Source organism: Cebus imitator, unplaced genomic scaffold (assembly GCF_001604975.1).
Source record: "Cebus imitator isolate Cc_AM_T3 unplaced genomic scaffold, Cebus_imitator-1.0 Scaffold224, whole genome shotgun sequence".
NCBI lineage: Eukaryota > Metazoa > Chordata > Mammalia > Primates > Cebidae > Cebus > Cebus imitator.
Window position 1 is genome coordinate 359,132 of NW_016107539.1, and position 17,017 is coordinate 376,148.

The following is a 17,017-nucleotide window of genomic DNA, read 5'->3' on the forward strand; positions in this document are numbered from 1 at the left end:
ATATATTGTCAGGCATGGTGACACATGCCTTTAGTTTCAGCTGTTTGGGAAGCTGCAATGGGAGGATCACTTGAGCCAGGGACGTTGAGGTTGTAATGATCTGTGATTGTGCCACTGTACTCCAGCCTGGGTGACCTTGTCTCTAAAATTAAAATAATTAATTTTCTAGCCAGGTGCGGTGGCTCACGCCTGTAATCCCAGCACTTTGGGAGGCTGAGGCGGGCGGATCACCTGAGGTCAGCAGTTCGAGACCAGCCTGACCAATACCGTGAAACCTCGTCTTAAAAATAAATAAATAAAAAATAATTTCCTTCTATTCTTAAGTTTTAACTAGAAAATGGTAGTAAATATCTCCTTTAGCATCTACAGGCTTAATCATACTACTTTTTTTGTTAACATGATAAATGAATTATATTGCGTGATTATCAATAATGTGCCATTTTGGCCTTCCTGGAATAAACTCTATTTGTTCATGGTGTTTTACTCTAGTAACTCAAGGCTTCATTCCATTTATCAGAGAAGCCATCTTCCACCTTTTTCTGTGGTCTGAGGAATTCAAATAACAAAGGAAGTACCTGTTGATTTGCTCCTGAGGACTCCTGAAATACATCATTTAGTCTCTGAAATGTGTGTTGCGTGTGTGTCTACTATCTATATAGATAAATAAATATTTTAGAGACAGGGTCTCACTCTGTCTCAGGGTCACCAAGACTAGAGTGCAGTGGCATGACCATAGCTCACTGCAGCCTTAAAGTCCTGGGCTCAACTGATCCTCCCACCTGAGTCTCCCGAGTAGCCAGGACTACAGGCGTGCCAGTTTTTCTGTAGCGACAAAGCCGCCTTTTGTTGCCCAGGTTGGTCTCAAACTGCTGACTTCAAGAAACCCTCCTGCCTTGACTTCCCAAGCTTTTGCTGTATTTTTGATAGAAAAAAACAGCATGAGTGTTTTTGATTAATAAAATGAAAATATGCCCAAAACCAGTATGATAAATTATTTCAGTCATATTTCTTTCAAATATTAGAAATAGTACCTACCTAATGAATTCAGGAATAAATTTTGGCTGAAATTTGGAAAGAATAAACAGCAAGTCAGTAAAATAGGCTAAGACTATCATAAATAGCTAATAAAGAAATTTACCACTTACATGGTGTGAGAGATCAGCATCCATAATAATTATGTAGTTTCCTGTGGCATGTTTCATTCCATGAATATACGCAGTTCCTAAAAGTGAAAGTATATCCATTCAAGAAAACCAACAGAAATCTTTACATATACATTTGAACATGGAGGAAATTGTTTAGCAGCTGAAAAGCACCCATTAGTCCTCTAAAAGTGGTATTAATAAATTGGTATTTTTCACCTTAAGTACATAGGTTCACGTATATAATCAAGACGGTAGCTGGCCACACACCTCCAGAGATGTCAATTTAACAGAAGAGATCATACCTCTATTTCAGTTTAGCAAAGAAAAGAGTTTATAAGTTTAAAAGTCTGAGGTTACATAACAATTACATATTCTTATGCTTTAAAAAACCCATCTGGAGTTTCCTTAGAGTTCCCCTAGACACTGAAAAGGTTAGACCTCTTCTTAGAGCTCCACATTTACAAGTCAGCACCAACTATCCAACTGCCCCATCCACAGGTCTAGAGATGATTCTTGATTTCCTGCCTTTAACCATAACTTCTAAACTATAATTAAGTCCTATTGATTCTCTATCCAAAACATCTCAATTCCCTTTTTCTTCTCTACCTTCTGATGCTTAGATGGCTACCTAACAAGGCTTCCAGCTTCTGCTCTTTCCAGCACTAAGTCCATTTCCACAAAAGCTACACACTGAGTATCTTTTACACTGGTATGCTAGACCCCTGCTCCAGTATTTCGGGCCAAAGGCCTACCTGACAATTACTTAGCCAGCTCCATGCCTCAAAGTCCCACAGGGACTTGGCAGGGTAGGATAATTGGTCAGGAGCAGGACTTGGGGATCCCTGCATTCTCTACCCCAGACCCCTCACAAGTGTCTTATGAGCAAGGCTGAGCTATTCTAACTTACTTTGTTAAGTAGTGAATATTGGCCAGGTGTGGTGGCTCATGAGTGTAATCCCAGCACTTTGGGAGGCTGAGGTGGGGGAATCACTTGAGCTCAGGAGTTCAAGACCAGCCTGGCCCAACAAGGTGAAACCTCATCTCACTAAAAATACAAAAAATTAGGCCAGGCGTAGTGGCTCACGCCTGTAATCCAAGCACTTTGGAGGCCAAGGCGGGCAGATCACCTGAGGTTGGGAGTTCAAGACCAGCCTCATCAACATGGTGAAACCCCGTCTTTAAAAAAAAAAAAATTAGCTGGGCATGGTGGCACACTCCTGTAATTCCAGTTACTCAGAAGGCTGACTCACAAGAAATCACTTGAACCCAGGAGGCAGAGGTTGCAGTGAGCTGAGATTGTGCCATTGCACTCCAGCCTGGGCATCAGAGCAAGACTCTGTCTCAAAGAAAAAAGAAAAAGAAAAGAAAAAAAGAAGTGAATATATACACTATACTTTTTGGTTTTATGGCAGTTTTCAGATTTTTTTTTTCAATCCCAAAGAAATTTTCTGGGTTCAGATTCTGAGAACATCTGATGATGCTTGGGAATTGATGGTCTTCAGGATAACAGACTCCAGTTAAGAACTGTGCTGTCTCCATGCTTATTTGACATTGCAAATCTGACCAACAGCACAAGTAAAGGCAGATTTTCATCTCAGAATTACCAAGTTCATATGAGCTTTTCAATAATGCTGTATGTTTAAAAGCTGGGAAATCTTCCTTCTTTAAAAATAAAGAATAGCTTTTTTTTTTGAGACGGAGTCTCACTCTGTCACCAGGCTGGAGTGCAATGTCATGATCATGGCTCACTGCAACCTCCACCTCTTGGGTTTAAGCGATTCTCCTGACTCAGCCTCCTGAGCAGCTGGGACTACAGGCATGTGCCACCATGCCCAGCTAAGTTTTGTATTTTTAGTAGAGATGGGGTTTCACCATGTTGGCCAGGATGGTCTCGATCTCTTGACCTTGTGTTCCACCAGCCTCAGCCTCCCAAAGTGCTGAGGTAACAGGTGTGAGCCACTGCACCAGGCATTAAAGAGTAAGTTTTTAAACTTATAACTTAAAGAATATTCCTAGGTTTGCAGCGTGCTGGTCCAAGATCGTTGCCCTCAGACCCATTCTCTGGCCCTTCCCTACTCTGTGCTATATTGTAATGAACTACATTTTCCAGATTCTCTTGTCAACTGGCTGCCAAACACCTTTGGGACGTACAGGTGAAGACAGGAGGGAGAAGAGAAGGGAAAAGTTTAAGTCTAAGTCCTCCCTATTTTACTTTCCCTCCCACCTCTGAGTGGGAATTTCCCACAGTTCTAGCTCCTGCCAGGCAGCCCCCAACCCATCATTCTAGCTCCCTCTGGGCAGCCCAGGTTCTTGGGCTCTAAAAACATCTTTTCCCACTGTTGCTCCATCCCTAGGAGTGACAGTGACCTCCAGCTATTACTAATCTTGTTTTAGCCTCACTGTTTCATTTGGTTTCTCAGGAATTCCTTCACTGGTGTAACCAGAGACTCTATTATATTCCCTGCACTGAAAGACTTACAGTGGTTTCTGTTTTCCTGAGTGGGCCCTGACTTATACAGGTATCCCAAGTTATACCATTTAAAAGTCATTAAGACCATTAAAAACTATCACAGGATGTTACTGTATTTTGGCCCTATTCCAAACTGGGAAAATACACACTGGATGATCTCACCAGGCAAATAGCAGGTATGAGCGATTAGAAGTTCCACAACTTACCTAGTCCCAGCTTTTTCTCTCGTGGTCTTAGAAGCTGTAGGAATAAGAAACAACATTTTACACAAAGAAACAAAAATCTTATCATGTTAAATCTTACTTTATTCAAAAGTGCATACTCACTTTAATAGAAATATAGTAGCACTTATTAGAACTTAAAGCAAAGTATGCCTAATATTTTTTTTTTGCCAAAAGAAAAAAAAAAGCATTTGGTAACAAACCAAATAGTTTAACACAGCTTCTAAGGAAAAACAACATTCTTTAACCCAACTCTACAATCAAAATTTTAAACTTTTTTTTTCCTGGTGATATTGACTCTATTTTAAATATGTCCTTACATCTATTATGTGGTTTTCCTTTTAAACCTATTGATTCCTTCCTAGAAAAATGTAGGACTTAACTCACTATTTCATACCTTCTTGGGAAATCTGATGTTTGTTCTCTCAATTCCCTTGGGTTTTGAACACTAATATCACTCTTCTTCTACCAACTTACCTTGACCTTATGCTTGGTTGACCTCATCTCCTCTACTGGTCTAAGGACATGTTATATTCCTAATAAAAAGGTTAAATTCTTTCTCTTTTCTTACTACTTGTCAATTACTTAGTCCTTCTAAATCTTTTTGCTTAATAGTTGGACCCTGACTTTATTGTTTAGCTTTTTCCTCTCGGCTGGACACTTAAAAAGTCGAATGCCAAAGTTCTCACTCTGCCTTACGTTTCTGAGGTATGGGATTCAGGTCGACTCATTAGTGAGCATGTCTTGTCTATCTGTTCCCTTCTTTACTTGCAGGTATATAAACAGGTTGCCTCTGACTGCAAATCTCTCAACAAAGCATTTTCAATTCAATTAAAGAAGGATGAATTTTTTTTTCACTACATGCAAATTCTCTCTATTCTATGCAAATAGAAACCACAGGTTTCTATTTGCATAGAACATATTTTCCATCCCTTCACTTTCAGTCTATCTGTGTCCTTACAAGTCTTTTGTAGGCAGCATATAGTTGGTTCTTTTTAAAAAAAATCCAGTCACTCTAGGTCTTTAGATAATTTAATCCTTTTACATCCATGGTAATCACTGACATGTAAGAACTTACTACTACCATTTTGTTAATTGCTTCTAGTTGTTTTGTAGCTCTTTTGCTTCTCTATTTCCTCTACGGTCATGATTAAGTTATTTTCTCTAGTGCTATGCTTTGATTCCTTACTTTTTATCTTTTGTGAATCTACTTTAGACTTTTCCTCTATGATTACCATGAGACTTACAAAAAACATCTTACAGCGATAATAGGCTATTTTAAGCTAATAACAATTTAACTCTAACTGCTAAAAAAAAAAAAAATCCTCTACACTATTACTCCACTATCCCACATTTAAAATTTTTTAAGTCACAATTTACATCTATAGCAAAGTACATCTTGCATAAAGATGGATAAAATACACTGCTGTCTGGTAAGAGTTTACAGGGAGAAAAGACATTCAAATAAGCATCTATGATAATTGCAAGTCACTGAAAAAAATCAAACAGGATATATCAGATCACAGCTAGATTTTATTTGAATAGTTTCTGACAAAATACTGACCCCATCTGTTATCTGCCCTGAAAAAGCAAATCTTATAAAGCTCATCTGAGATTTTCTATAACTGCTTCAGCTAGAAAATCTTTCTTTTAAGAAAAGGTAACTTTCACTACATGCAGTGGCTCTCTCCTGTAATCCCAGCAGTTTGGGAGGCTGAGGTGGGTAAATCATTTGAGGTCATGAGTTAGAGACCAGCTTGGCCACCGTGGTGAGACCCTGTCTCTACTAAAAATACAAAAATCAGCCAGGCATAGTGGCACACCCCTGTAATCCTATCTATTCAGAAGGCTGAGGTAGGAGAATCACTTGCACCTGGGAAGTAGAGGTTGCAGCGAGCTGAGATCGTGCCACAGCACTCCAGCCTGGGTGACAGAGTGAAACTCAAAAAACAAACAAAACTTTATTATAGTTGCACACCCACTAAACCCCATGGGATACTTTCTAAGACCTCCAAGGGATGCCTGTAATCTCCAAAAGTACCAAACCTCATATATACTTTTTCTTATCTATACATATCTATTACAGTTTAATTTATAAATTAGGCACAGTAAGAGATTAACAATACCTAATAATAAAATAAAACAATAATAATAATATATTGTAATAAAAGTTATGTGAACTTGGTCTAACTCAAAATATCTTCTGTACCGTACTTACCTCTTTTCAGACTGCAGGTAACAAACCATGGAAAGCAAAACCATGGACAAGAGAGACTACAATACTTAAAATTTTCAGAGTGTTCAAAGGTTTATATACAATATTACAATACTACGGAGCAACTAAGGAAATAAGGTGATGACAAAAGTTCTTCAAGATAGAAGTAATGATGACATAGGAAGATGACAGAAACAAGACCACCACACTACCTAGTTTTACATACACACACACATATGAACAAAAAAACACATCAAACTGTTGACCTGGGTCTCCCCTGGGCAAGGGAATGGGATGCCTATTAGAAAATGTTCATCAGGCCAGGCACAGTGGCTCATGCCTGTAATCCCAGCACTTTGGGAAGCTGAGGTGGGCAGATCACCTGAAGTCAGGAGTTCAAGACCAGCCTGACCAACATGATGAAACCCCGTCTCTACTAAAAATACTAAAATTTGCTAGCATAGTGGTGCAGGTCTGTAATCCCAGCTACTCGGGAGGCTGAGGCAGGAGAACCGCTTGAACTCAGGAGGCTGAGTTTGCAGTGAGCTGAGATTGTGCCACTGCACTCCAGCCTGGGCAAAAGAGCAAGACTCCAACAAAGAAAGAAAGAAAGAAATGTTCATCAAAGGCAACTTTGGGTTTACTGGTAATATTTATATTTTACAAGAATGTGCTTGTTTATTTTTTATGTAGGAAATTCACACTGTTTCTATTTGGTATGCTTTACTTTCAAACTCTTAATTCCACCTGTCCACCCTCCCCGATCCTTTTCTGCCTCTTCACATCAATCTGATGGCCCCTTTCTGTGTGAGGCAGGATAGCACTGCAGATAGGAACATGAACTCTGGAACCACAATGTCTGGGTTTGAATCCTGGCCACTACTCATTTGCCATGTGGCTTTGAGAATATAAAGGGACATGACAGAGCCCCCTATCTCACATGGCTTTCATGAGGAACAAGGAAATAGATTCATATAAAGTGCTTGCAAGAATGCCAGGCATATACTCTTCAAAGTATGGTTACCACAACTGCTTATAAAATACTTCATGTGAAACTAGAATTTGTTTGACGAAAACTTTTGTAAAACTATTTATCATAGACAATCTTGCAAAAAGTTACTGAAAAACAGAATTGAGATTATACTATATATACAGTTTCATAAACTGCTTTATACTTATTACAAAGGTGTAAGTATTTTTGAGGGTCATGAGATTACTGCCAGATGACACTTCAGAAAAACAGTATCAATTTATAATACGATCAACAGTATTTGAGTGGACTTGTTCTATAATAACTCTCAGAAACACTGGTTAAAAAGGAGAAAATTAAATCTTCAGTTAATAAGACCAGTATATACTGTCCTATTTTGTAAATCTTCACTTATCAGTGAGGCTCAGTATTTTTTTCTTGTTTACTGGCCATTTCTAGTTCTGGTCTTATGAATTATCTGGTTGGGGTACTGATGTTGTTAGAAATATTTTGGCATTTGGGAATAGACAGGAGTTGAATTTTTTAAAAAATAATTTTTATTTTTTAAAATAATTCTTCACGAATTTGCACGTCATCCTTGTGTGCAGGGGCCATGCTAATCTTCTCTATGTCGTTCCAATTTTAGCATATGTGCTGCCAAAGCGAGGACAGAAATTTAATATTTTCAAATAGTCAAACCTTTTTATTTTATTATTTTATTATTTTTTTTAGAGACGGGGTTTCACCATTGGCCAGGCTGGTCTCAAACTCCTCACTCCTTCACCTCCCAAAGTGTTGGGATTACAGGCACGAGCCACCATGCCTGGCCCAAAACTTTTTACCTTATATTTGATGTTTTAAGAATAATAAACACGTATTACATTTTATTATCAGAACAAGTTTTTAAAATATTAAACTATAAAATAATGACAAAATGTAAGATAAAGTTCTGAGAATCTAATATACAGCATGGTGACTATAGCTAATAATATCGTATCATATACTTGAAATATGCAGACAGCAAATCTTAACTGTCCTCACCACTGTCAACTCGCTCTAAAGGATAACTGTGTGACATGATGGACATGCTCGTTCCCCAAATGTGGTATTCATTTCACAATGCATGTGTGTATCAAACCATCGCAATGTATACTTTAAATATATATAACTTTGTCAATTATACCTCAATAAAGCTGGAAGAAAATAATGGCAAAATATAGATGCCTTTATCTGATCTCAAGTTGGGGGATGAAACAAACTACATAAACCAAACATAATAGAAGCATTCAAGCCAGGCACGGAGGCTCACACCTGTAATCCCAGCATTTGGGAGGCTGAGGCGGGTGGATCACCTGACGTCAGGAGTTCAAGACCAGCCTGACCAATATGATGAAACTCCGTTTAAAAAAAAAATAAATAGAAGCATTGAACACAGAACAGTTGAGGTCCTTCACAGTTTCCGATCTCTGTGAATAGTTCAGAGTAAGTGCCCCCAATTTCTCTATGGTTCCACCTAGCTGTGTAACCTTGGAAAATGGCCTAACCTCTTGCTTAGTTGCGCCACCTACAGAATTTTAAAAATATCTTCTTTGGCTTCTTTACTGAAAGATTCATTTCAGCCAGTTTGAAAGGCTGACAGAGCATCTGTGCTGAATACTTTACCTGATGTATTCTAACGTGGTTTCAGTAATCCCTCATCTTCCCAACTAAACATACATGTATCACTAAAAGCAAGTGTCACCCCTAGCATGGATTAATACTATTTTTTTTTTAATACCATTGTCTTCAGGATTAGGATTTCAAATACTGTCTTTTAAGTCATTTTCTAGTTTAACTTATTTAAATGTCATAAAATAATGAATGAATAAGGAATTTTATCTGGTAGCAGAGGGAAACCTTAACAGTGAATGCAAATTTTTTTCTCATTTTGAATTTTATTGGGTTGACAAGAAAAATGTCTTTGAAGACAATGTTGTTTCAAAATTTGAAAGGTCAGTTTATTAACCATTCCCTAAAATCAATCAATCACATCCTAAGGCTGAGATTTTATGACAAAAGTATTCAAAATGCTGTCTGGTTGATGGTCCCAGATTAAATGGCCACACATAACTCAGAGTGTTGTGAATCAGTGGCCTTTGCCCTGGGCTTCTAAAAGAAAAGCTGGGGAACTATTGGCCAAAAATTTAAACCTAGCACTACTGAAAGTCTCTGCTAGAAGCCTGAAAATTTGTTAACTTTTTACCTCCTTCTGTATTCCTATCCATTAGGAGATTTTCAGAGAAGACTTGAGGTGTGACAGACATGAGTTACACATCTGTGAGACAGACTGAAAGAATTTATAGATTTACCATGTATATGAGTAATACAATTCCTTTAAGTTCTTGCCACCAAGACCTCATGCAACTGACATTCATCTCTAAATAAACATGAGTTGTGTAAAGTATTTCTATTACTAAGACTTATCAAGAATGTTTGGACCGGGTGACTGTTCTCTTTAAATGATGATTAATTTACCATTTCTTGAATTGCAAATAACAATAAAGGTTCTCAAAGACACTTCTTTCTCTATACCAGTGATTCTCTACTGGGGGCAAAGGATAATTTTTCCCCCAAAGGAAGTATCTGAAATATCCGGACATCTGCAGTTGCCAACTGGGGAGGACGGTTTCTAACAGCAGCTAGTGAGGAGAGTCCAGATATGGTGCTGAACATACTACAATGCACAGGACAACCCCCACAGTAAAGAATTAATCTGTCCACACGTCAATAGTGCCAACACTGAAAAACTCTGGTCTGCAATAATTTATGAATATAAATTATAAAAGCGCTCACAAGTATAAACATTTATAAATCCAAACCAGTGACCTAAAATAAAACTTATGAAGCCATTATAAAATAAACTCTATATTTGCCTAAGTTACTTCTATAGTAGAATAACAAATTTCAAGGTATAGTGGGAAAATCTAAAGTTTAGGACTAAGGAAGTCAATCTATTTCCACAAGACTACTCTATAGACTAAAAATGCCAAGTACTCTGAGAAGTCATTAACGTTTCACAAGAAAACAGTAACTTTTTCTACCTACATGCTCTTAAATTCGGGCAGTATTCTCTATTGAAAGTATGAGAATACTTACAAAAAGTGGGCAAGAAAGATTAAGACAGACACACTACCAATTACAACCCAATTCTGCAATATTCCTTGTCAATTCAGTATCAAGCTTTAATTTTTGCCCTTCAAGAAAACTGATCTGCAGAATTAGTCATCAACAGAGTTCATCCAAAAGCTCACTCTCTGCTGTAAAATGACCACTGACCCAACATACCAAAGATAAGTAAAATTTTAAGGACAATGAAAATACATTTAAATCTCAAATGTGTTAAGTTCCTCTTTATCTTTTCAGTTTCTAAACAAACAGACTGAATTTAAGCATTATTTCTCATCTTTCCCCGACATAATCACAATTCATGACAGAAAAATGTTCATATAACTTACAATTCTGTCTGACCCATAGATCTTCTCCAACTGTTCAGCAACATCCTTTGTTCCATCTGGGCTTCCATCATCTATGATTATAATTTCATAGTTGATTCCACTAAAAAAAAATTAAATTTGTATTAATGATTAATGACAATGTTAACTTTAAAAGTAATTTTTAAAGCACTAATTCCTTAAAAATATAAGTGGAGATTTATTGCTATATTAATCATTAAGGAAAACTTCAATTATCAAAAGAATAAATATCGAACATTTAGTACTTTACCTCCAAACCCAGTATGTTGCTGAAACATGCTAACGTCCTTCTTACATAGAGAACATACTTTGTAGTTCAAAAGAAAATCATGTAATGACATATGTATCATATGAAATTTTATTACCTACTTTGGAAAGAGAATTGTGAACCTTAATACCAAATCTTAGTTACATAAAGTATTTCAAAAGTACTTTACATGGTAACTTAAACCAAACTGAGTAATTCTGAGGGATTATTCTTCTAATTTAATCCAAATAGAATTATCAAGTATAAATCTGATTTAATTTCACCTTTTAAAAACCCCATTTTAGAATGGTGACACAATCTTAAACGATTTCAAATAGTTGTGCCTATGACCTCACATTATCAGCTTAAAAAAACCAAAGCAGAGTAGCATTACAAAAGATTCCACTGTGCTTCAGAATTAACATGTTACTTCCCATTAACTTCAGGTGGTAGTTTCTAGCCTAAAAACAAGGCAACACAATACTTGGCGGATAAATACTGCATGGGTGTACATGTAGTACACCCCCCGACTCCCTCCCTTTTAAAGGCATTCTTATTATAAATTTTATACCGACAACATAACATTCTGTTTTCTCTTGGTCCTGCTCTAAGAAACATATGCAAGAAAATCAAGCAGAAAACATATTCCACTGTTAAAGGCTTTAACAAGTCAGCCCCAGCAACTCTGAAGACAAGAAAACAAAACACTGTGTATCTATTCTCCAAGAGTAGATACAATGACTCTGGCTTCCCACTGTGCCTTAAATTTGGGCACTGGTACCTTTACATGCCAAAACATGTACGGTGATTTTAGTAGACGTGCTGAAAGAAAAATTCCATAAACAAAATGGGGTCGTTAAAAGCAAATTACTGTCCCCTACCACTTCAAAGCAGCTAGCTACTCCATTTACGGGAGAGGAAGCCTAAAGGAATCAAGCTGGGCTGACTTCAGCTAATTTGATTGCATCTGAAAAGCAAATAGTTTTGTTTCCTTTATTAAACCTCATTTTGGTCTTAAAAGATTTTCACAAACCATTAAAAGGAAAGATAAATGGTACAACGTAAAAAATTAAAGAAAACAGCAAAAAATTTTGCAAAATTAGAATACAAGCCCTGAATGAGATCGGTTGAATGATGGTTAATTAATTTAGAGCTTATAGAAATCAAAATTAAAAGATTAAACGGACAAATATAAATTTTAAAACGCTGAGGGGCAAGGCATGTGAAAGCAGCAAGGAAATACAATCAAGACGGCAACGGTTTTCACAAATTAGCACTTCCAACAATGTTAAATTTAATAATGCTCAAGCAGACTGGTTGATGGGAAAACAGGCACTCTGAAGAATGGAGAATCCTGAACTGGTATAATCCTTTTTCTTTAGAGCAATTTGGCAATAACTGTCCATTTTAAGCACCTCTCTGTCGACGCAGAAATCCTACCTTGAAGAATTTATCCCCAGTACACAAGTACGAGTGTGTCTGCTGCCAAAATTGATACAATAAAGGAGCACCATTATGTGTCAAGCACTTTTCTAAATTCAGCTGAAAAATATGGTGGGAGCAAAGTCCTTGTTCTCACTTGCAAAGCAAAAGCCAAAAAACCAAAAACAACCAAAAACCTCTGGAAATAATCCGTTCATTGCCATGACCTGATTAAATAACAGACACATATGGAATGTTACCTAACTTCCAAAGTAATTTGCTATATTTATATACGTTAATATGAAAAAAAAAGTCTCCAAAGATTTCACATCATGATCCCATTTGTGCCATCGTAGAACAAGTTACTTCGTACCGACTCCAAGATATTCTGCAGTTTTAAATAAACACTGCATATAACACTTCCAAATTCGAACTCCACCCCCTCCATCCCGGTTCTAACAATCACACCAAACATCCACCATGATCAGCGAAGATGCTCTTCTGCCCTCTCCTTTCCACAAAGGTTATCGTGCCCAGCAACAGCTCCCTAATTCGCACAGACCAAACCTCATGCTTATATAAGTACTCAGCACCGGAATGGAGGGTGAGCGCTCTCGCTTGGACTCTCTCGGCTCTTGCCGCAGATCCTGACCACCTAGAGGGAAGACTGGGGTCACGCTTTCAGGCTCGCTTCCAAGTAAAAGAGTGGGCAACCCTTCTACGAAAAAACGGGGGACGGGGATAGTTCATAATAAAGATAAATGAGTGTCTCACAAAGCCCAAGGACAGGAATAAGAACCCAGGACACGAAGAAAACCCAACAAGCATCTGCCTCTGCTTCCCTCGCAGAGTGGCCCTCTCCCCAAGCCTTCCTGCGTGAGCCAAAGAAGGCTGACGGGGCCGACTCGCGCAGCCAGCTGCCGACACCCAGGCCGGGGAAGCCAGCTCATCTCATTCCTCGCGGAGGGAGACCTGGTGCGCTACCTCTCGGAGAAGCTTTTCACCAGCAACCACACGATAAGCGGCAGGTTCTCGCGCTCGTTGTAGGTGGGTAAAAGCACCGAACATTTGTCCTGTCGTGTACTGCGCACCTCCAGCTCCCGCCGAGACCTGAGCGGACTACGACTCACTTCCAAGGAGGCCATGGCGGAAGTGAGCCAGACGCCGGAAGCGGAATGGCGCAAATGAGGCGCGGAAAAAGGACAGGTCGGACCCTACCAAATTTGGGAGAGGGGGATGATCTGTGTGATTGAGTGCTGGTTCTTCTAGAACAGTTGTGTGGTTCAATTAGAAATATTCAGGATTTATGCATCTTTAAGGTTTAATCTGAAGGTTTCTTTAGGAAGTACATGTCTATTAACACCTTTTCCCAAGCTCCATGAAGTTTTTTAGTTTATCCCAGTCGCTAGGAGACAGAAGCTGGAAGCGGAAGCGGAAATGCCTTTCATGACAACTTCCGGAAGAGGTCGTCATGGCTTCCCGTGAGGAGGTACTTTCCTTACAGGCTGAAGTTGCCCGACGTGAGGAGGAATTGTATTCCCTGAAGCAGAAGCTGGCGGCTGCCCTTTTGGCGGAGCAGAAACCGCAGCCGGAACGGCTGGTTCCGGTGTCGCCGCTGCCGCCAAAGGCTGCTCTGTCCCGAGATGAGATTCTGCGCTATAGCCGGCAGCTAGTGCTGCCGGAGCTGGGCGTGCACGGACAGCTGCGCCTGGCGACTGCGTCCGTGCTAGTCGTGGGCTGCGGTGGGCTCGGCTGTCCACTGGCGCAGTACTTGGCAGCGGCTGGCGTGGGCCGCCTTGGCCTTGTGGACTATGACGTGGTCGAGATGAGCAACCTGGCCCGCCAAGTGCTGCATGGCGAGGCACTGGCTGGCCAGGCCAAGGCCTTTTCGGCCGCCGCCTCTCTGCGCCGCCTCAATTCGGAGGTGGAATGCGTGCCGTACACTCAGGCCCTTACGCCAGCCACTGCCCTAGACCTGGTCCGCCGATATGATGTGGTGGCCGACTGCTCGGACAACGTGCCCACTCGCTACCTGGTTAATGACGCATGTGTGCTGGCGGGTCGGCCTCTCGTGTCTGCCAGTGCCTTGCGCTTCGAGGGCCAAATCACAGTCTACCATTATGACGGTGGGCCTTGCTATCGCTGCATATTCCCCCAGCCACCCCCAGCGGAGACAGTGACCAACTGCGCGGACGGCGGGGTGCTCGGTGTGGTAACTGGGGTCCTGGGCTGCCTGCAGGCCTTGGAAGTGCTGAAAATCGCTGCGGGTCTGGGCCCCTCTTACAGTGGCAGCCTGTTGCTCTTTGATGCCCTGAGAGGGCATTTCCGCTGTATTCGGCTGCGGAGTCGCAGGCTTGACTGTGCAGCCTGCGGAGAACGGCCCACTGTGACTGATCTGCTGGACTATGAAGCCTTCTGTGGCTCCTCAGCCACCGATAAATGCCGCTCCCTGCAGTTACTGAGCCCAGAGGAGCGTGTTTCCGTTACCGACTATAAGCGACTTCTGGATTCTGGGGCATCCCATCTGTTGCTGGACGTCAGGCCTCAGGTCGAGGTAGACATCTGTCGTTTGCCTCATGCCCTACACATCCCTCTGAAACATTTGGAACGCAGGGATGCGGAGAGCCTGACACTCTTAGGAGAAGCAATCCGGGAAGAGAAGCGGCGTACACAAGAAGGGGCTGCTCTCCCCATTTATGTGATTTGCAAACTGGGAAATGACTCACAGAAAGCCGTGAAGATCCTCCAGTCCTTATCAGCAGCTCCAGAGTTAGACTCTTTAACAGTCCGGGATGTTGTGGGGGGCCTCATGGCCTGGGCTGCTAAAATTGATGGAACATTTCCACAGTACTAAGGTGACTGGTATAGTCTGATGGGGAAGATATGAATATACAGGAGATGTAATATACAGGAGCTGGGGATTGTACAGTATCTGTGAATACATGGACTCCTTTTTTATAAGGAATTTAAAAAATTGTTGTGTATTGGATGACTTATTAATGGATTATACTGTTTCTGAGAACCATCATTTTTTTTTTTTTCCAGCACATAGAGGGTGTCTTGAACATGTGAGATATAACGTGACAGGATTTTGTATTTTAAACTGCAGATCATTGACCTGTCCTTATTTTCCATTTCCCCCAGTCAAAATGCTTTCTAAATCATTTTATACCTGGAATTAAGGTGCAGTAAACTTAGTCTTATCAAATTGATCACAGAGTATATACTTAGGGTCAGTTTACTGTTTAGTTAAGAAATTCTTGGATCTTGGCTGGGTGTGGTGGCTTCACGCCTGTAATCCCAGCACTTTGGGAGGCCAAGGTGGGCAGATCACTTGAGGTCAGGAGTTCGAGACCAGCCTGGCCAACATGGTGAAACCCCTTCTTTATATTAAAAAAGAAAAAAAAGAAAAATTATTGATCTTATTAATATTTCAGATGATAGAATACATGCTACAAAAGTACATGTTTAAAATGTAAATTGTTTTAATTATTTAGAAAGGGGGGTCATTCTATTTGGCATTTTGAATTAGTGTCAAAATGAGATGTTTAAAGTTTGCCAAAATAAAGGAAGCCACCTTTGTAGTCTGTCAGTGCCTCTTACAAATTGCTCCTGTTTTATAAAAGTTAGCTTCAGAGTCCACCTTATGTTGCACATACATAGAACATTTTCTAAATTGGTTTGACCTGCTTTGGAATCTTAAAGTCCAAGTCCCAACCGTCTGCTGCTTCCCTTTTAACTTGCCTTTTCTATTTGGATTTAATCTTTTTTATTCCAGCATTTTATACGAATGTAAAATGTGTTTTTATGTTTGTTTACTTTACATTTTCATAAAATGGTAGGTAGAGTCTCCCCAACTTCCAATATAGACAACAAAATTTAAGGTAAAAATTTGATTTGTGAGTGCCTGTCAGTGGCCGGTTGAACTAATGGCCTGTGAAAAGGGCGCCCGTTCCCTCACAGGTTGCGGCATGCAGGCCCATAATCATCCATTGTTGTTGTTGAAGAGTAGCAGAAATCACAGATGTAACTGCAAAGTCTTTGTATCTCCGTCAACAATTAGAAAAAAAAGCTTAAAAGCATTATAGGCCAGAAAAAACCCTCTGCAGACCAGATTTACTCACCAATTTGAAATCTGTGATATAGAATCTGTTTTAGTATAAGAGGGTGGTATTTAACAATCAAATTCAAAATTAGTCATCAAGTTGTAACTATGAAATATTGTAACTAATTGTTTGAACAGGTATACTTAAAGTATAGTATACCCTTCTCTTATAAAGATGAAGCAGGTCTCTTATGACTGTTTGTCTTAAGGCGTTATGGAAGTAAATGACTGAGACCTGGAGTGGAGAACAAACGTGTACTGTGTTTTTCATCTCCTCCTTCCAGGGACAACTGATTCTGGTAAATATCAGGAGACAGGTAGCGAGACACCAGAATGATTGTATATTCTAAAGGCTGATGTCCCAAAGTTATAGAAAGCTGTAGTTCCTATAAACCTGGTTGTCACTGGGGACAGGCAAGAGAAGCTGACTGGCTAAGTGGGAAAGGGTTTACTAAAGTGGTAGGAAGAGCTTTTGAGAATTTTGGGGACAGAGTCAAGACTATACTTCTAGGAGTGGTGCCCAAGATCATGCACAAAACTGGCCTTATGAGAACAGTGACTATTCTTTCAAGTACAGGAGGAAATTGCTACTCCAGTCTCACCAGTTTCACTTGACATGACCCCCCTGCTCTCCCAGAAAGCCCAACACTTCAGCCACAGTCCATGTGTTGAGAAGCCGAGTCACTACCTTATTCTTTTCTGAGTCAAGT

At 40.0% G+C, this 17,017-nt stretch overlaps 2 protein-coding genes and 1 non-coding gene across 4 annotated transcripts in view; 1 reads left to right on the forward strand and 2 right to left on the reverse strand.

Annotated features, from left to right (window-relative positions):
* DPM1 (dolichyl-phosphate mannosyltransferase subunit 1, catalytic) overlaps positions 1 to 13,380 on the reverse strand; it is a 21,388-nt gene extending 8,008 nt beyond the window's left edge. The window contains exons 1-5 of one of the 2 annotated variants that reach the window (XM_017496867.2): positions 13,187 to 13,380; positions 10,516 to 10,615; positions 3,822 to 3,855; positions 1,146 to 1,222; positions 1,036 to 1,061 (exon numbers count right to left, since the gene is read on the reverse strand). In XM_017496867.2, the coding sequence (XP_017352356.1) occupies positions 1,036 to 1,061; positions 1,146 to 1,222; positions 3,822 to 3,855; positions 10,516 to 10,615; positions 13,187 to 13,347 (398 nt within the window). In that variant the 5' untranslated portion in view covers positions 13,348 to 13,380. The remainder of the gene's footprint in view (positions 1 to 1,035; positions 1,062 to 1,145; positions 1,223 to 3,821; positions 3,856 to 10,515; positions 10,616 to 13,186) is intronic. The other variant, XM_017496865.2, reaches the window with a different exon arrangement.
* Positions 7,588 to 7,691, reverse strand: LOC119466752. The gene has a single exon (XR_005195215.1). It is a non-coding gene; the product is annotated as a U6 spliceosomal RNA (small nuclear RNA).
* Positions 13,381 to 13,547: 167 nt separating the features above from the next.
* MOCS3 (molybdenum cofactor synthesis 3) lies at positions 13,548 to 16,552 on the forward strand. The gene has a single exon (XM_017496864.2). It carries the CDS (start codon positions 13,674 to 13,676, stop codon positions 15,054 to 15,056), a length of 1,383 nt encoding a protein of 460 aa, XP_017352353.1. The 5' UTR covers positions 13,548 to 13,673; the 3' UTR covers positions 15,057 to 16,552.
* The last annotated feature ends 465 nt before the right edge of the window (positions 16,553 to 17,017 follow it).

Bases quoted from the DNA above. Each gene is read 5' to 3' on its own strand.
- MOCS3 (XM_017496864.2), top strand. From the start codon at position 13,674: ATGGCTTCCCGTGAGGAGGTACTTTCCTTACAGGCTGAAGTTGCCCGA.